Source organism: Folsomia candida, unplaced genomic scaffold (genome assembly GCF_002217175.1).
Source record: "Folsomia candida strain VU population unplaced genomic scaffold, ASM221717v1 Fcan01_Sc001, whole genome shotgun sequence".
NCBI lineage: Eukaryota > Metazoa > Arthropoda > Collembola > Entomobryomorpha > Isotomidae > Folsomia > Folsomia candida.
The window spans coordinates 781,009-801,437 of NW_019091193.1; the positions used below are offsets into that span (position 1 = coordinate 781,009).

General features: G+C 35.3%; 2 protein-coding genes across 3 annotated transcripts; both read right to left on the bottom strand.

Annotated features, from left to right (window-relative positions):
- Positions 1-10,128: 10,128 nt before the first annotated feature.
- LOC110842151 lies at positions 10,129-11,857 on the bottom strand. Its single transcript, XM_022087864.2, has 5 exons — positions 11,733-11,857; positions 10,984-11,571; positions 10,795-10,891; positions 10,497-10,588; positions 10,129-10,431 (listed from the first exon to the last, which is right to left on the bottom strand). The coding sequence occupies exons 2-5, from the start codon at positions 11,047-11,049 to the stop codon at positions 10,165-10,167; spliced, it is 522 nt and encodes a 173-aa protein (XP_021943556.1). The 5' UTR covers positions 11,050-11,571; positions 11,733-11,857; the 3' UTR covers positions 10,129-10,164.
- Positions 11,858-12,643: 786 nt separating this feature from the next.
- Positions 12,644-14,180, bottom strand: LOC110841975. 2 transcript variants are annotated; one of them, XM_035846531.1, is made up of 4 exons: positions 13,869-14,180; positions 13,707-13,794; positions 13,570-13,625; positions 12,644-13,081 (listed from the first exon to the last, which is right to left on the bottom strand). In XM_035846531.1, exons 1-4 carry the CDS (start codon positions 13,941-13,943, stop codon positions 12,815-12,817), a joined length of 486 nt encoding a protein of 161 aa, XP_035702424.1. In that variant the 5' UTR covers positions 13,944-14,180; the 3' UTR covers positions 12,644-12,814. The 2 variants fall into 2 exon arrangements, with proteins under 2 accessions (XP_035702424.1, XP_021943371.1); XM_022087679.2 differs by having other exon boundaries at positions 13,534-13,625; positions 13,869-14,175.
- Between the last annotated feature and the right edge of the window lie 6,249 nt (positions 14,181-20,429).

Sequence of the window (20,429 nt, forward strand, 5' to 3'; positions counted from 1 at the left end):
CCGCGAGTCACTTTCCGCTCACATTTCACGTGAAAGAATTGCCTCGATTTAACGGAAACTTTGAGCTTACATTGAGCGTAAACTGCTCGCGCGGAAAATTCCGCACAAGTTTCACGCGAAGACCTGAGTACCACTCGGGCTTAAATTGAGCAGAATTTCTGCAAAAGTCGTTTTCCGCGCGTAAAGTCCATCGTGAGTACTAAGCTTAAGGATGAATTAAAATCGATTGACCTATAAGGACTGAGGTGTTTGGGCACAATAATCCAATTGGAAAATTACAGAATTACAGTGAATTATAAGGTCTTCCTTATCAGGCAGGATACGTGCCAGTCATATTGTGCGAGTGGAGTACATATCACGTATTTATGTTGAATGATCTTACTCCTAGCGCGTGCACATTGATTACTTGTTACATGTATTTACTTAACCGTGAATAATAGTAATTAGATATGTAAATAGGATTACTTGATGAATTCCAAAGATTAATAGTGCTAGCATCGGATGAAGCTGAAAAGAAATGCAATTAGTAGAATTTTATTCATGGAATTTTGCAGAAAACATCTCGTGATATGATTATGCGTAATATATAACTATATACGAATGTGTAGGTAATTAATAACCTTCAACTATTGTCAGCTCAAGTAATACATGGTTAACAAGCGGTGTCACTGAATTGGTTAATTTCCCAACTATATATCTCATCGTACAGGCATTTTCATAGCATTTTCTTCTTCTTCTCTACATCTTAACCATGAAGCTATAATCAATAGATTCGACTTGGGGTTTGGAGATGGGTAGAAACTGGTACATGACTCATACCATGAATTGGCACCTGTATCTTCATATCTAACGAATGCAATTTTCATGCACATGTAAAGTACAACAATACATACATATGTACATACATACATATGTTAAATTCATTCAGTAACGGTCAGCCAGAGCCAGCGGTAATATATTTCAACCTGACTGAACTTGATTCTAAAAAAACAGGGATTAAGATACCAAGTCGTTCATTCTAGACGCCGAACGCTGCAACCAATTATGTTATGGTGTTGGATCCATCCACATGTTGTATTGCCATTTTGTTTTCATATTATTTATCATTTGTGTGGAGTTTAAAAACATCAGCAAATGGGACAGATGGGAGTGTTTGTGCATATGTATATACAAAAATAATTCCAAATAATTGCCGCTTGCACAAATGCCTGTCTTTCAAACCCTCAAGGTGTCAAAGCACAGACAATTTACAAATTACTCCGCAACTCCTAATCTAATTTGATTAAATTGTACTAAACATAACCAGTTTGCTCCCAGTTTATTTATTCGGAAAATGGGAACAAATAATAACTTATGCAAACATTATGCAGCAGGTGACCATGCTCCGTTTAACAATTTCAGTTGGTCAAGGCCGGAAAAAAATTCTGCAAAGTTCATAGCTCAATTTGAATTTAAATATCCTGTTATTGCTTCATTACGTACTTATTTATGTACACATTTACACGTAAATAACTTGGAGACCAATCTTGAGATCAGGGATGGAATCCCAGGATTACTTTAATCAGATTAAGTAATCAGATTACATTGAATGTAATCCGTAATCCAGTAATCCACGAAAAATTCACAGTTTAAAGTAATCCGTAGTCCGTAATCCTAGCTAGGTCTTGGAATTATGTGTAATCCGTAATCCCCAATTTACGAGATTGGAAAATGCAATCAGATTACGGATTACTTTGTTGGATTACTTTGCTCCTGTCAACCGCATGACAGCTCCATCTTGCAACTTCTCCAGAGTCTGAGTCACTTGCTGAACTTGAATGCTGAAACCACCTTCTGGATTCTTCAGCAGAGGTGCAAAGTAAAGAGAATTTTGGAACAATTAAGAGGGGTCTATTTACTACAATACATTGTTGTCTGCCCTAAGAAACCGACTGTCGGATGAATCATTCAAAGCTCTTGTTTTTTGAGCTAATCATCATCATGAAATTAAGTGACGCTATTCAGAATAAACCGTTGCAAACGAAATGTAGCAAAGGGGTGGAGTGAGACAGTCATGCGGTCATGGCATGCCAAAACTATGTCTAGATTTAATTTTTGAAATTCCAGCCTAAAACTACGTCTAAAAGTATCAAGACAAAAACTCGACATTTTCAAGTTTGGCGTCGTCGACACGGTCACTCGGTCATGTCACGTCAAAACTATGAAGATTTTTGTACCCTCGCCCGAAACTATGTCCAAAACAAAAAATTCGACAAGTTTGACCCGTGGCGTCTTCACCTGGCGCCGTGACCTTATGACCTACAATTCCCATTTACTCACTCATCCATACCTCAAAAATTAGAAACCCGTTGGCGAAAACTGCATGTTGAAATTCGAAACCGTTCTAAAGTTATTGTGGATACAGACCGGCGGACAACACTTTTCCATAAAGGGATTTCGCTTCTCTTCACCCCTTAATACATAAATATTGATTTTTGTAATTCAGATAATAATCCGTAATCTGATTACTGTAATCCGTAATCCACGTCATTAATTTATCCCAGTAATCCAACAAGTAATCCACATTATTTCAGGAACGAAGTAATCCCAATCCAGTAATCCCATGTAAATTTTTAAATTAATTAATCTGTAATCCGTAATCCATCGAAATTGTTGGGATTGCCCATCCCTGCTTGAGATACGATCTGGCACTTTTTTTTGGGAACTGATTAAGCTTAAGCTTAATCAGTTCCCAAAAAAAATTCGTGACGGAATTCCGTCACGAATTCGAATACCCATGTACCAAAGAGTCGTGACGTGTTGCACTAAACGACGTGTTACACTAAACGATGTGTTGTATAAGTAAATAACTCAATACTTTCATGTAAAAATAAGATAATAAAAATACTCAATTTAACAAATCACGTCCACATATTTTGCACCAGTTTGTGACTTATTTTCCCGTGGTGACAAAACGTCTACTTAATCATTACCCAATAATATAGAGCAGTGTGGTACATTCCTACGTGGATGAAGATTTGTCTCCAAGTTATTTAGCGTACATACATTATTCTAATTTTTTTGGAAATGTCTCCGTCTATGTTCACCACATACTTTAAGTACGGCTATTATTTTGGAGTAATCCCTTTCAAGTTTCAATTAAACAAAGAAAGTACTCCGTCTCAGGATAAAAATGCTTTGCAAACGGTATCTTTAATTAATGGTTTATCCGTATTTGATCAAACCAGAAAGTATTTATAGTATGTAATTCTCTCCTTTACAGGTTATATGCTCCATAGTTCATGTCACAATGGTACTGCGATTGATTGTAGCGTCCTGCAACAATTTTAATCTTGGTACAAAATCCGGAGCTACATTCTATTTTAGCTTTGCCCAAGACGTGTCGTGGGTATGGTTCACTTTATTATTTTCCTGGACGCTGTGGAAACATCAAGCAAATATTAAACAGTTGGTTATACAATCGTACAAGTATAACGATATGTACGGAAGCAGAAAGGTGATGCGTAAATATTGGGGGTATTCATTACGAATTCGCATGCTCGCAGAGCAACATGATTTAAAAAACCTGCCAACCAATCACAAGCTTTGCAGATGAATGCTTTGCTTGTATGTACAAGTTCGCAAATGAATTTTCAAGCCAAAATTTTTTGCAAACCTGTTTTATTTTGCTAACGCATAATGAATACCTTCCTCGTTCAAAAGCTTTGTTTTATAATTCAAGCATTCAGATTGATTGATTCACAAAATTAGAAATTGTCCGCATAAGTGTTCCATTAAACGGAAAATATTTTAAAATTGCAGTTCACAATTGGAACACATCTTGTCTGTATTCTTCAAATTTCCCATGCCATTACTTTCCCAACGGCGAGACTTTTTCTCTACTGCTGGTCGCCCACCTTGTTATCCGATTGTGCCGATTCGGTTATAAAATTTTGGTCATTTGGAAAGTTTACGCCAAATCCAAATTCTACCCTTGTCGAGGATGTCCAATTATTAAATGGTCTAATCACCATAATAGATCGGGTATTCTACATTTGGGCCATGCTCGTTGAAATGTTTGGCCAAACGTTAATCTTACTTTGTATATTTGACCTGCTAAATGCGACGAAAACATTTACAACGACATTATCCGCTGATTCATGCAAAAATTTGAATTTGTTCAAAGTGCGGCGAAAACATGCGGAACAGATCTTGTCCCAATGGCGCAAACTGAAGTTACTGTCAAATTCTATTAACGACGTTACGGATGGACTGGTATTTGTCTTTTGGATTCTTGCTACTTCCTACTTGAGCGGGTCGTTCGATCGAATTGCTAGGAATTCCGGGTGGCTGAAAAAAGTAGCTAATGTGGAATTTATGCTAGTTGTTGGTACAATTTTTGGCGTGGCGCCTAAAATCTGTGAAGAGGTAAGTGAGATTTTTTGGAGCATTTTTGAAAATATTGGGGGTATTCATTACGGGCACGCACCATTGCAATGTTATTATAGCAAGCTCCCAAAATAGCTTAGGTAGAAAATTCGCTTGCAAAAATGCGAACTTGTCCATCTCCAAGGCAAATATTTGTATTTGTCTGTAGCTCGCAATATAGATTTCTTTTAATTATGCGAATTATGTGAACATGCGAACTCATAAAATTCAAGAGTACCCCCATTGTAAAGACGTTTGAACCTGAAAAAAAGTTTAATATTTTCATAAGCATGTACGAGTATGTATGTAAGACCCTTGTTGGTTTGTTTCTGTAGGTGGAAAAGTTCCGAGAATTTGTATTACGTGCAGAAAATGAGAATTTGTTTTCGTTAGATGAACGAATCCGACTTTTAGCCGAATTGGACCGAAATCCCGTTGGAATTAAAGGTTCAACGAAGTTTGTACTTAATAATAATTTTTTGGCAAACGTAAGTTTCAGATTTTAATATCGAGATAATCTACATATACCGGAATTGTGTACTGATGGATGTTACGATGAATATGTATTTATATCATTTTATGTAGATGCTGATGACTCTCCTCACACTTTTCGTTGTAGTGTTACAAACGTGAAACTGTTACAAATTTATAAGGTGTCATTTGTAAGTGTGTGTGTATATATATAAGTAGCGCGGATATGTATATATTTACGCACTTCGTATCAAGGTTTCCTAGATTATAAACATACATACATATATACATTCAGGTAATTCATCCAGTCCTTGGTAACAATGTAGAATCCGTAAATTCTATACACTTAGAACTTTGCAAAAATTTACAAATATGTATTTCTATATAAAATTAGCTTACAATTTTTTTGTGCACGTGCATACATACATTACCCGAATTCTTGATTAATGACATTGTTTCCATTTAAATAAATATTTGCATATTTAAAAGATTTATGAAATACATAATAGTATATGTATGTATATACATACATCCATACATCCATCCATACATCCATATATATGTACATATGCACCCCTTTACTTGTTTCTCTGATTTCTACTATTCAACAACAACAAAGAAACGGTTTGATTGAAGCAGAAATTTTCAATTACGAGGGGGGTCCCTTTATCCACAAAATTTTGTCCGAATTGAATTTTTGCTGCAGTACAAGCCCTCAATTCTTTCCTACACGAGGATTTTACTGGGAGACCCTTCAACTCACGATTCAGGTCGGACAGCAACTTCACCGAATTTGTATTCACTTTCGCCGCCATGCTTTCAACGATCAAGTTGCATATCGTCGAGTCTACTACGAGCAGTGGGAAAAATAGGAAACCAGGCAGCGGGATTTTTGAATACAGCTTGATGCAAACGAATTGTGCGAAAACTTGAAGTTGTGGAGCGACACCAATCATGGCGGGAACAAGTTGTCCTTGCGTAGCGTGGTTTAGGGTTTTGTTGATCAATCGGACGCATCGGTAAGTGTGGAGGGATTTGGTGACACGAATTTCTAAAGTCCTGAGATCAGGAACGGGACTCGATGAAGTTCGAATTTCTCGAACAAATCTAAATATTATAAATTTGTCAATTAGCAAAAAAATGTAATTTTTTTTATTTTGCAACCTTTGGAACGCTGATGCAAATGTGACATCAGCATTTCAAAGGTCAAGGGATTCAAAATACATAGATTTAGTTTTCATATGTATCTCGCCTCTCATGTGTGTCCAAACCACATTGTGTGCAGGAGGAGATCACGAAGGGGAAGAGAGGATAGGAGTGAGGAGCACAGAATGATGATGTACGTCATCATGATCATCATGATCATCAGGGCGTAGTTTGTGCATATGTAGCGTAAGTAAAGGTAGTGATCAAGTAGGCGTGGCTTATGTGATCACGTATATATAGAGTAAGCAGAGAGAAGAGAAGAGTGTAGTTTTAGATTCAGGATCAGCAGGTTAGTTTTAGTGATCATCAAGATCAAGTTCAAGGTTTTAGACTTTCGAAAACTTAATAATAAGTTAGATAATTATATAGATAATTAGTTAAAATATAAATTATAGCATTAGCTCTCCCACGTATTTATAATACGAGCATTTCTGTAAAGTCAATATTTTTCAGTCGGTATTGATGTAAATAAATTTATTAATAATTGTTATAAAAAAGTTATTTTCTACTACAAATTTATTGCACAACGTCACAAAGAAAAGGGGCATCCGCGAAAGTGGATGTGAATCAGGACACGCAATCCCACAATAGAATAGGGAGCGTTACAATTTTAACAAAAATTTTTTAAATTATGACTATAAATAAACTAGTTTCTGAGTACTTACTTTTCGAAATGCTCCAAATAATCCAACATGCACACGATAGAGACCATAAACGCATAAAAGACATACAAGGCACCATCATATTCAAAATGTGCCCAAATCCACCAGTCCGTTGCCAACATTAAACAATGAACCAGTCGCGGAGGAGGTGACCAGACGGAATTGACGCAATATGGCGACCATGACCCGATGAAGGGGAGCGCGCAAGGATTATGCAGCTGGATCGCGATCACGGCGAACGGTACGAGGAATGCGGTGGGTGCCAAGAGACGCAAAAACGCTATCATTACCTTGTCCAGAATGGATGGTTGGCGAACTGGCGTACCTAAAATTCGTATAAAATTGCAAAGTTTGCGACAAAAATATATACAATTACTGCATTGAGAGAGATGAGACCGATTTTTTAGTCACGAATTCCTGTCGCATATGACGTGTTTTCAAAATCAACTTATTTTAAATCATTTCTCGCCTCTGGGAATTTATTTTAAAGCTCTGAAAGACTTATTTGTCGAGGTCGTTGTCAATTAATTATCAGACAATATGCACTCCAGTTTTTAAGTTTCGAAGAGATTTCAAGTTTAGAAGCCTTCAGAAAAATTGTAACTCGTCGTAACTGGGTTAAGAACTCTGCAATCGCATTAATCCACTTATTGGATTACATTACAGTACAAACTTCCCCAAAATTTTTAAGATAAATTCCCAGATCCCAATATTTAATCATTAAAATATGCCGACTTGGATGATTTTGGTGGCGAGTCAGCGAGTCCTTCGTTATATACGACTTGTACATAAAAACCGAAATAAATAGATAATCCAACATACACACGTAGATAAAATTTTGTCTCCTTACCATATCCGGTGATTAAAAATTTTTCAAATCTAAAGCACGCGTTCAACATTCGACAAGGTTCGTTGAGTTGACCTTCCCGTGGCCAGTACCATCTGGCCAAAATCGTTACGACCAGAATCGTTAGGAACACGACACCTTGGCATTTCTCCGCAACGGAATCCTTCCCACGGGAGATCTTCAGTATGATTCCTACTGCATAAATAAAACCAGAAACTAGTTGGAATTTGTGGTATAAAGTTCCAAATCTTGTCGTTTTGCGGGGAACTATTTGTCCACACGTGGCGTCCCACTGGGCATCCGTGCATCGAAGAAAACCACACAATCGCAAATGTTGGAGTAAAAATGGGCGAAATGACGTTAACCACATTACAAATTGTAATTTAATGTAAAATTCAGCGGTTGAACTGTAATTTAGAAGCTTTTATATGAAAACGACGAACTCGACCTGTGTGGGCCTCTCCTTTGTGGAATGCATATTCATAGATAAATATAGGTGTAACGGTTTGTTGAGATATTGATTGAGACCGATTGGAGGCATTTGTTTAATTGAGGTGCTTAATTATGTATCTGGAAACGTGATAAGATTCATTTAATTAAATAAATTGCTTGTTGACTGAATTGGTGGGTAACTGCGCCATAAACGGTTATCACAAGTTGATTTGTACCATTATGCGATTAATAATCTAATACATAAATAAGTAATGGCTTCATAAGTACTTTCATGAAAAACAGTAACATTTAGAGAGAATGTCGTTGGCAAACTTGGAAGAGTTTGACCTGCATTTAGATGTATGCATTATCAGATATCGCAACTGCTTGTATAAAATTGTGGCTTCTATTTTATGCAGTTCCTGAAATTTTAAATTATGTAACTGCTTTTACATATACATATGTATGTATGTTTAAGAGCAACAAACAGGTCAGTATAGACACAGCTAAGATTTTCTTATATATATGTAATTGAACGAGTTCAATTTTTACAATTCATCTTTACATAGGTATATGTATGTATGTGTAGCACAGCACTGCAACAAATTCATGAATTTTTTATGCTGGTAGCTATTTTTGATATGGGAGAGACTTTGGGTAGATTTAATTTCAAGGATGACTATAATTCTTCCATTATGGAAGTTCCATAACTTTAGTAAATATAATATGTATATGTGAAGCTAAATAAGTGTAATTGAAGAGGAAATAGATAGATAATTGGCGCTGGAGGTATGATCGCTCACTACGAAGGTTTAAAAATTACCAACTAGTCCTGGGTGAATTCTGTCCACGAAAGTTCTTAATCTATTGAAGTATACTTTACTTAATTTAATTACACATTTAAATAATTAAATGTGTGTCGTCTCAGAAAAGCGAAACGCTTATGTATCTGTGTTTCCTATGCAGAACTCCTACTTTTCACAATGATGACACCTCGGCTGAAGTTGACATCCATCTCATTATAGGTTCACAAAATATTGAGGGTATTCATTATTTCTTCGTATCCCTAATATCATAAAATAGTTTAGCAAGAAAAGGAAGGGGTCAAACTTCGTAAAATCGTAACCTTACATAGGGCGTAGATACTCACGACAACTTCTTATTTCGCATCGCAACTCATTTATTTAGCAACCTTGCGAAGATCAAAATATTTCTGTGAGTGGATTCACAAAATATGACTTCGCAAATTTCTCTAATCTCGCAAATCTACTGAAAAATACCAATTTTGGCATTGTTTCCATGGATTTCTGCAATTTCTTCTCTTGCTGGCGATGGTGAGGATGAGTTTGCGAAGTAATTTTGCGAAAAAAATCCCATGGTTTTCCAGCAAAAGTTTTGCGAAATCTCGCATATCTCGCAAAACTTCGCAAGTTATGTTGCTATGCTCAATTTGCGAGATATGCGAGATATGCGAAGGTTGACGTGAGTACACTCATAGTAACGTGATTATTGATGAACGCTTACAAAATCTCATAACCGTTGTAGCTTATTTTACTACACGAGTATACCAAAAATTCGAAGGAATAATGAATCCCCTCATTAATTGTGGAAGGAAGTGTCCATATTTAATTACTCTTGGCCCCAATTTACTCATCGATTATTTACATATTTGCTTATTTAATACTTATGAAAATTTTAATAACAAATAATAAGAATTTATCATTACTGGTTTTGTTAGCCATAAATACCAGCAATTCGTTGAGAAAGGTGGACGTAAATTATCTAAAGACTCTCAGCAAAGGAAAGTTTTGATAAGATATTTATGTAGCCTGAATATTTTATAGCATATCGGCCAATTGTACGATTCCGTAAATATTAAAATAATTGTTGTGACAGCCAAATTTCAGGCCAGGAAGTAAATTACGTGTCGAAAATGTGCACCTTAATTTGCATTATTTTACTCCTAAATCCTATGTATGTACATAAATGAGAAAGATGAGAATATTTTCTGAAATGAAAATATTCGTAAACTGCCGAATCATCTGAATACATACACACAAGCAAAATTTTGTCACGCAATTCTTAATCAAAAATGGAACAAAATTTCTAAAAAAACACCATCAATTTTATTTGCAAAATTTAAACTTTATTTTGCACACGAGACACTTCAGCCTGATACCGTTTTTCTTCCTGAACGCTGTCAATATACCCTCGAATCGAGACAATGAACCAAATCTGAATCGCCAGTTTGATCAGGTAGCTAAAAATTACTCCGTAAATTGAACTCGTTGTGAAACCAGAGGATCCAGACGATGTCGTAATTCCAATCGCCATAATGAAAATAACTCTTAACGCGCAGCACACGGAAGTTAGCACGATCCACGCTTTACATTTGGTAACGCTTTTCTGTAAAGTGCAAAATAATTGGTTACCAAAATATGGATCATTTACATAATGAAAAATTTTGTTACCTGATATCCAGCAATTATCAGCACAATTGACGAGACCAGCGTCACAATTGCAATCAGGGCCACTAAAGAGGCTGAGATTTGCAAGCCATGAACTGAAATGCGTGATTGATTAAAGTGAAAATTTGTTTCCCAATTTAATAATCATTAAATTAGGCATCCCGGAATTTGCAAATTTGTGAAATTGCATAACACATTATATCAGTCGTGCAATTTTTTGCTAATGTGCATGTATTACGCTTTGGTATTTATGTACATACGTACAAAGTTCATAATTTGGGTTATTAAAATTTGACCTTACTTGTAAACTCGAGTCCAGAATCGGCCGGCAGTTCGTTTAGCTTTTTGATTTGGTTAACAAGTGGAAACATATGATAAACCTCGTACAGAAATGTTATCTAGATTACAATGAAATAAAGTCATGTAATTTTACCCCAAATTTTCTATGCTATATTTTCTATGAAATATCACTAATTTATTTAGTACACACAATTCCAAGCCCCCCAATAGCATACGGCAGGAGACGAAGAGGAACACAGAAGCAACACCCAATCATGATCACAATCAGGAGCGTATTTCGATAAAATTTTAAAAATCTCTCAATACTTGCACTTTGCACTACTGAAAATAATATTTTAAATAGTTTTGAGCAAAGTATTGAATATTTCTGTCGGAAGGAACAAGCAAATCGGATGAGATGTGAATACTTAATGCTGCTAATTTTATTTGAGTTTTTAAAAATGTATGCATGTACGTATGTATGTATAAGAAGCACTCACTACTAGATAAATACTTGGAACTTCTTACGTATGTATTTATGTACACACTACTAGTTAGAATACCTGAGAAATCTCAATTGTAATGCATGCATAACAAGATTCTAAAAATATTTACATAAATATGTACATAACCTGTGTTGACGTGATGCAGATCATGCTATGACGTGATAAAAGGTGTACAAACGTGTAATTTGCTTCTCTACACTCTAAAAAGAGACTGAATAGCCTTCAGAATTTCCTGTTAGTCTTTTAGTAATTTCGACTAATTCTTCATGACACATCTCCGCCACTGAGGTTATCTAGGTAGGCACATAAATTCAACTAATTTAGAATTAGGGACACGATTGTTTTAATGCAGATACATATATTTATTCTAAGCTTTCGATACCATACACGTGTATCGTCTTCAGGGAGAATTTTAGAAATCTTTTAATTTAATCAATTAATTTAATATACATACTTGCATAAAATTAAGTATATACGATTCCAAACGCCTCAATGATGACTGGCATCCAATGGAGGGAAGGACGGTAGCAATAACACAACGTCATGCTAAAATCGGTAATTTTTTGAATTGTGTATTTTTACATTGTTAAATTTATTTGATAGAAAAGACAGTAAGGTGGCGTACTGTAGAAAAGTTAAGCAAGTAGTGGTGTCATGTCATTGCGTTTATTTAAAAAAAATAAGTATGTGTACATATTATTTATGACTGAAATGGATATCAAAAAACTTGTGCAAACAAATTTACTTGGTATCTTCAATCTTGCTTTAATGCATAAAATTGTAATGGACCGCTTATGTCGCTACACTCGTATGTACATTTGTTGTATATATGTACGTGGCAACCTGCAGATATTTCTCTTCTGAATGTCTAAATAGTATTTCCAGGTAGTCCGCTTCACAGAGTATTTGGAATTAATTGATTACCGCATCTTAAACACACTCGGTGTACAAGTGTCTACGTACATACGTATTAATTCTATAAATGATTGACAAATTTGCGCTACATCATCTTTGCCATGCCATTACCTACATTTGTACTTATGTCCATGTGTACAAAAATAGTTTTAAAAATTCAGATAGGGACACTTATCTACGGCGCTGGTCGTTTAGCTTTTTTTAAATGAATGCATGTAGAATCGTAACATTCTGCAAACATATGAAGAAGCCATTCGGCGCGAATACAATTTTATACTATAATAAAATCAATAAAAATAAGGATCTTATACTATGCAAAAAAAGTTGATACAGAAGCAAGGGAAAATTGCTCATAGTAACCATGGTTTAACCTTACGGATGTACATAGGTATGTACATATATTCATATATGTATGCATGTTTATAAAGTTATAAAATTCATCTGCGCATGTACAAATACCTGGGTATAAAATACCTAGGTATAAAATATTTATTTGTCAACATTTATACATACTTATGTAGGTAAATAGGAGTATACATTTGTGTATGCCTCCACTTGATACAAAGCAATAAGTAACTCAAAATTGTTATGAAAAACACGGTAATTTTTTATTTTATAGATTCACACTTGATTTTCAACCGTACTAGACACCAACAGCGTCTTATCTTCCGCTTCAATAAGGGCAATATACCTTTTGATTATAAACACGAACAAAATCTGGAACCCCATTATGAAGAGGTAGCTCACAGTTATATCGTTACCCTCCTCCTCCAGTGTGCCGACTGAAGATGCAGATTCCGTGATGACAATTGCGATGATGAAAATAACCCTTAATCCGAAACTTGCGTAAGTTAGAAGGATCCACAACTTGCATTTGTCCATGTGTCTCTGGAAGTGCAAAACATTTACATATGGGACTGTGCAGGAGGAATGTGATCTATTTGAGGAGGGTAGGGGTCAAGGTATCCTATCCTTCCCATGTTAATTATAATATGGGGCGTATGGGTAACACGGGGGGAACGAGGTAAAAATTCCCGAAAATTGATCACATGCCTGCACATGTATGTATGTAATGTATGCTCATACTCTCTAAAAAAAATAATGTTACACTTTTATAAAGTAAATGCACTTGCAAATCTGCATTAAGTAAAATATACTAAATAAATCCAGAGTAACGTGAACTTGACAAAGAGCAAAGTTTACTCAGGATTTAGAATAATTTACTTAATGCAAAATTTAGGGTGCATTTACTTTGCAAAAGGGTAGCTTTATTGTTAAGAGTGCATGCATTCCAACTTAAATCGAAAATACATATTTTCATTGTCCAAATATTTTGTTACTTGGATTCCAGCAATTATCAGCAGAAATGACGATACCAGCATTACAAGTCCAATCAGGCCCGATAAGAAGATCGTGGTTCCCAATGCAATAACTAAATATTAAACATGGGGTTGACCAAGTACGAAATTTTGTTTCTAAAAATTGTCAAAATCATTGAAAAAACGACTTTTACTTATAGACTTGGGCCCAGAATTGTCGTTTATTCTTTTAGCAACGTCGAGTAATGCTCCGGCATAAAGGATCTCGGCGGCAGATGCCATCTACGTTTCATAAAATTAATTAACTAAATCCCAATATACATAAATATGTTTCGTTGTTTTTTGTAAGTACGTACAATTCCAAGGGCCCCAATGATTACTGGCATCCAGCGGAGGCGAGGACGGATAAAACAAAATACATAAATAGTCATGTTAACGTTGTCTGTTTAAATTTTAGGTTTTACATATATTTGTTAAATTTTTCTGACAAAAAAAAACTGCCAGGATGGCGAAATGTGGGAAGGTTTAGCACGATACATATGGTGTCACTGCATACATATACATATTTTCTTGATGGACAGACATATTTTCATACATCTGAGAAAAATGGATAAAAAAACTTGCGCAAAAAAGTTTACTTGGCATCTTGCTATTCTGCAAGAAATTTCAATGTATAATATGTTATGTAAGTATACACTATAATACTCGTTGTTCCCAGATTTGCGCTAGGTCATGCTTACCACTAAATTATGCAAATGATGAAGCAAGATGATTAAGCAAAAAAGGGAAGCAGTTGAGGAAAAGATGTAGAAAGTCATGTTGAGTTCTTGAGTTGTATAATATGCATACGTATGCACGCTGCATTGTTATGTACAGTCAATGGAAAAAGTATTGGCAACACCCACGCAAGCTAAATAAAATTGGTTATAACTTTGGCATGCGTTATCAAATTAGCGTGAAACTTTGAACACATTTGATAAATCTAATGTAGTGTTCGATTATAATCGTGTTTCCGATTAAAACCTAGTAAACATAACGCAATCCAAATTTTGACCCTAACTGGTCAGGTACGAACCTGCAAAAAGTATTGGCAACATGTGGCTAAATTAGTTACTCGACACAATTTTCTTAACCATCTTCCACATTTCGTTACGGTAAGGTAATTAAGTGACAAAATATAACGTTAGCGACATTTTAAGTCTACAGTTGTGTTGTCTGGAGCCAAAATGGCGGCACTAAACCAGCTGTATTTGGCGCGGCGAGAAATATTCATGCATCTTCCATAAAAATGCTTTGTTATCGAAAAATCAAAGAGAAAACATACTTTTCCATATTCACTATTGAAAACGTAGCAAAGAAATATAAAATGACGATCTCAGTTTCTACTTTTCGACGATGCGGAGGAAAAAGGTCACCTACGCCCAAAATCTACTGATGAATCAAGCAACAAATCACTCGAGATCGGAAGATTTTAGCCCCCAAATCCATGTTGAATTGCAGTACTAACTGTGGGCAAACATATCATTCAATTTGGTGTTCACTAAAAAATTATGCCTTGGGGTTTCAGGCTCCAGTAGCCCGACCGACGAGAGAGTCCCCAAAGCGAACCACCTCAATAAATTGGGATGGGCTAAATATAAGCCTCAATTGACTTCCAATGAATGAAATAAAATCTACTGGTACGACATAGGCATATTTTACTTATTCGGAGCTCATTAATTGGTTCAAGTCTGGCGGATGCCATAAAAGGCTCAGAAATACGAAAACGTTCGTATGGCAGTTTAACACATAGGAGGATCGATTATGGTTTGGGGTTAAATGACTAGGTGGCGGCGTGTTTACCTGGTCATTATCGATAAAATCATGACCAGGGAGGTCTAATTAATCATTCCAAACGATAATTTGAAATTATTTGATAAAAACCTGATCTGGGGAGGAATTTTATATTCCAAAAATGCAGTGACCCAAAACAGCTACCCGAATTAAGGATGCAAGTTTTTGGAGACCGAAAAGGTTAAGCTTCTTTCGTTGGCTGCACAGTCTCCTGATGTCATTCTGATTATTTGGGCTGCGAAAAGAGAGACCGGTGGGAAACCACTCGATGAAAAACGAGCTTGTCAAAAGTTCGAAACAAGTGTGGCCAACCATATAAAAAAACGTTATAAAGAACCTTGTCGAATCAATTCAACGGCCTATTTATGGTCTTATTGCGTCGAGGGGAGGTGCCGCGTAACATTAGAAGCAGTGTGACGTAATAAAATTGGCGATTCTTTGATTTATGATTTTATAAGTTATAGGGTGCCAATACTTTTTGCGGGTTAATTTTACATATTTTCCAACAAATTATTTAAAAACTGTGTTTATCCAATTTTAATCAATAAAACATGATTATAATCGAAAACTACATTAGATTTGCTAATTGCGTACAAATTTTCATGCTAATTTGATAATGCATGCCAAAGTTATAGCCAATTTTATTTAGCTTGTGTGGGTGTTGCCAATACTTGTTCCATTGACTGTAGGTAGACTTCATAGTAAGTTTTATTTGTGTATGTTAATAACCTGCAATTCTATAACTGAATATTTTTACTATTATAAATACATACCGTAAAAACTCAAATAGTAGCTGGGGGCTACTATTTACAAAATTGGTGTCTGGGACCCGGCTACCATTTGAGCAAGGCTACTATTTGGGCAAGGTCACTATTTATAAAATTATGAAAAGATGCACGGCTACTATTAGCAAACAGCTATTGTAATTTGTTTCCAGAATCAAACTCAACTTAAATTTTAATAATAGCACCAAATTCTCCTTTAGAATCGTATTAAATAGATGACAATTCTATATGTTAGGCCTGCTCTTAATTTTAATAATTTCTTCGATGAGCCGAATTTCGTGTTCAATTCGATTTTGTATAACTGAGATTAAATTGAATTGTGATTTAATTACATAAATAAGCTGGCTAGGAGATGTCTGGTTGCATGTATGTATGAATACATTTTGGAAGTCGGCACGTCTCTGATTCGAATAAGGCTACTATTTGAACACGGCTACTATTTGGGCAGGGCTACTATTTGAGCAAGGTCACTATTTATAAAATTATGAAAAAAGGCAAGGCTACTATTTGGGCACGGCTACTATTTGAGTTTTTACGGTACATACATATGTATATATTTATATAATAGCATTTATACAAGTTTGCTCATATATGTGTGCATACTTAAAATAAAATGCATATCTACTCTGCGAATACAATTCATACTCTTGACGAATAAAAATATGTATGTGTTAGGATATTTTTAAGTTTCAGATATGGACAATTTTGTGAGGCGCTGGTCGTTTAGCCTTTTTCTAACTGTAACAATGTATGCATACATACATACATCTCTGCGTGTGTATCTGCAAAGTTGGATGCTGACATACATAAAAATTCAATATATTTATTTCTAAAGATTTATGTGCGTATGATTCGGATTTTAACAAATGAAGGTTTAGACTTGATTGGCATACCTCGTATGTGTGTAAGTATGTACATATGTAGATTTGTACGGATTTAGTACATAAAAGTGCACTTGCAAATCATTTCGTTTAGCCAAACGATATATGTATTTACATATACACAATCTAACATGTTTCTTGAAGCAGGAAATTTTTTGTTAAGACAGAAACAGATGTACATAAATAAATAAACAACAACCAAGCTAAGCAGCATGGCTCCAATGACAAGCATGGATGTAAATGGTGTAATAATTTGAATAGTGAGGTAAAGGGTTCGATAATTTGAAACGAGTTTGTCCCACTTGTCAATGTTACCAATTTTGTCCACCATTCGGCCAATTGCGCGGGTATATGTGGCGCATACTAGGAATCCCACTGCTAATAAGTTAAACATTTCGAAACCACAGGAAGCTGAAAAAATGACTCGTACAATTATTGAGACAGGATGGTCACTCACAGGCATGACGTAGAAGAAGGGATCTATTTCAAAATATATGTAAAAATAGATCAGACTGAGACAGAGGACAAAGTCGTTAACCATAATCAGTAATTTTAACTTAAACGGTCATAAAAACATCTCAAGAGTAATTGATTTCATCCGAAACACAACTTCGCAAGAAAAAATGGCTATTTCAACCAGAAAATACACCATATTATGCATTTCGGTAATCAAAGAAATGGTTCTAAGACAACGGTATCGACTTTCTGCCTGGGCCATTGAAGGGTTCGGGTCTAAATCAGATTAAAAATATTCAGGCATACCTATCGCGTGAAGTTTATGCCGATAGGCGACGATGTTCAACAGTTTTAGAACTAAAACAAGGAATCATTGATACATGTTATTCAATGCCAATCAGTGTCACTAATAAGCACGCTGGGTCGATGAAAAATTAAATTTTGGCTGCCATCAATGAAGGGGATAGCTATTCTGAGCATTTATGTGAAAGGCAATTGACAAACTTCAAAATAAATGGTTCAAAAAGCAATAATTCCAAAGGTGTCCTTGTTTTACTGGCCACCTGATTTTAACATATTATTTGATAACTAGCCTGTAAGCCCGTCTTAAAGACGGTCCACATCAAGTTTTACATCATTAGATGTAAGCACCACATAACTGCGGCGATGAACTAATTATCATCAAATTATAGTTTGAAAGTAAAACAACATCTAAATATACTTATTAAAACATCGAAAAGACTGTTCCGTTAAACTTTCCACGACATTCCTTGAAGGAATGTCGTGGCGACCCATCTGAGTGAAGGAATTTCCTTCATTCAGATGGGTCCCCAGCTTCCTTAGGAATTTTTTCAACGTTGCTAAGCAATGTTTTCAACGTTACTAAGGAAATAATTTAGCGTGGCTAAGAAAATAATTTAACGTGGCCAAGGAAATTTTTAAAGTTGCTAAGGAAATTTTTAAAGTTGCTAAGGAATGTTTTAAAGTTGCTAAGGAATTTTTTTAACGTTGCTAAGGAACTTTTTTGACGTTGCCAAAGAATTTTTTTGACGTTGCCAAAGAATTTTTTTAACGTTGCTAAGATTTTTTCTGGTTGCTAATAACCGTAATCATAACCGAAATCATAACCGAAATCATAACCGATATCATAACCGAAATCATAACCGAAATCACAACCGAAATCATAACCGAAATTATAACCGAAATCATAACCGATATCATAACCGAAATCATAACCTTAATCATAACCGAAATCATAACCGAAATCATAACCGAAATCATAACCGTAATCATAACCGAAATCATAACCGAAATTATAACCGAAATCATAACCGATATCATAACCGAAATCATAACCTTAATCATAACCGAAATCATAACCGAAATCATAACCATAATCATAACCGAAATCATAACCGTAACCGTATACATAACCGTAATTATATCCGTGCTGTGATTGGTGGAGCCAGAAAGCCGGCAGCCAATCAGAATGCTGGAATGTCACGGAAAATTTCACGGGACGGACTTTTCGAAATTATAATATAGATTTCTCCGCCCCTGCACTAATTTTAACGAAAATTTCGGTCAAGACTACTACACACTGTAGTACTTCATGGTGAAAAAAACCAGCTAAATATCTTGAAGGGCCTTTGAAAAATTAGACAAATTGTTAGGTGTCCTTGTTTTACCGGTCGGAGTGTAATAATCTATTAAGACCGAGTCATGCTCGCCATAACCTTTGCATGTAAAAAATGACGCGGCGTTAATATAGTTATATCTGTATATACATATGAACCATAGTTGTATGTTGACCCAATAAATATTTCTTAAATGCTTTTGTTAAGGCTCGTTGTGTCTGCAGTGGCAATCCTCCGGAAATGTGTTACCATAAATTCAAATGTAAAGGATTCTCTGAACACTCAAGCGTCAATAGTTGATGCATACATACAACGATTTTTTAAAGCATACCGTAAAAACTCAAATAGTAGCCGTTGCTCTAATAGTAGCCGTGCTCAAATAGTAGCCGTCCCTATTTTCAAAATTTTTTAAATAGTGACCGTGCCCAAATAGTAGCCCTGCTCAAATAGTAGCCCTGTCCAAATAGTATCCTTATTTGAATAGACTCGTCTCTATTTCCATACAACCACACTTGTTGAAAGTTGGTTGAGATAATTAAATTATTATTCAATATAATTGTAGTTACACGCTATCGAAGCCATGAATCGATGACAAAACACGAATTTAGGTCATCGAAAAAATCATTGAAGAGCAAGTCGAGCAGAATAATATTCTAATGGACTACGACTCCAAGGGCAAAATCGGTGTTGTTCTCAAATTTAATTTGAGCTTGATTCAGGAAATGAAAAGCATAATTGTATGCAAATAGTAGCCGAGTCTCTTTTCATAATTTTATAAATAGTGACCCTGCCCAAATAGTAGCCTTGCTCAAATAGTAGCCGGGTCCCAGGCACCGATTTTATAAATAGTAGCCCCCGGCTACTATTTGAGTTTTTACGGTACATACTAGACACACATGCACTCCTACATAAACTTAAATCCGGACAATATACATACATATTTGAAAATATGGGCCAGACGTCCCATAATGGATTACTTAAATAAATTATAACATCCTAAAAAAGCAATCAACTAAAACTACTTTTATAACCTTCTAAGGCAAGTCGCGATATTACATACTTAGGTAAGAAATTTGATAAGGATTCGACATTACCTTAAAGAAAAACGAATGCATTATGTTCATTTAGGTTGATTTGAAGAAAATATGCTTAAAAGGAGGAGAATGATTGGAAGAAATAAATTGAATCTAAATGGGTTGACAAAATATGGCTTAAAAGAATATAGGAAAGGTAGAAAATTTGCATTACATATTAACAACTACTTGAGCTTATACGATCGTTTTAAATGCTTATGTGCATATTTATATCGATTTGTACATAAATAG

Coding starts and splice junctions, on each gene's coding strand:
- LOC110842151 (XM_022087864.2), bottom strand. CDS start 11,049: ATGATTGGGTGTTGCTTCTGTGTTCCTCTTCGTCTCCTGCCGTATGCT. Junction 10,892..10,983: donor CTATTGGGGGGCTTGGAATT/GTGTGTACTAAA, acceptor ATTGTAATCTAG/ATAACATTTCTGTACGAGGT. Junction 10,432..10,496: donor TGATAATTGCTGGATATCAG/GTAACAAAATTT, acceptor TGCACTTTACAG/AAAAGCGTTACCAAATGTAA.
- LOC110841975 (XM_022087679.2), bottom strand. CDS start 13,943: ATGACTATTTATGTATTTTGTTTTATCCGTCCTCGCCTCCGCTGGATG. Junction 13,795..13,868: donor TCATTGGGGCCCTTGGAATT/GTACGTACTTAC, acceptor TATGAAACGTAG/ATGGCATCTGCCGCCGAGAT. Junction 13,626..13,706: donor TTCTGGGCCCAAGTCTATAA/GTAAAAGTCGTT, acceptor TTTAATATTTAG/TTATTGCATTGGGAACCACG.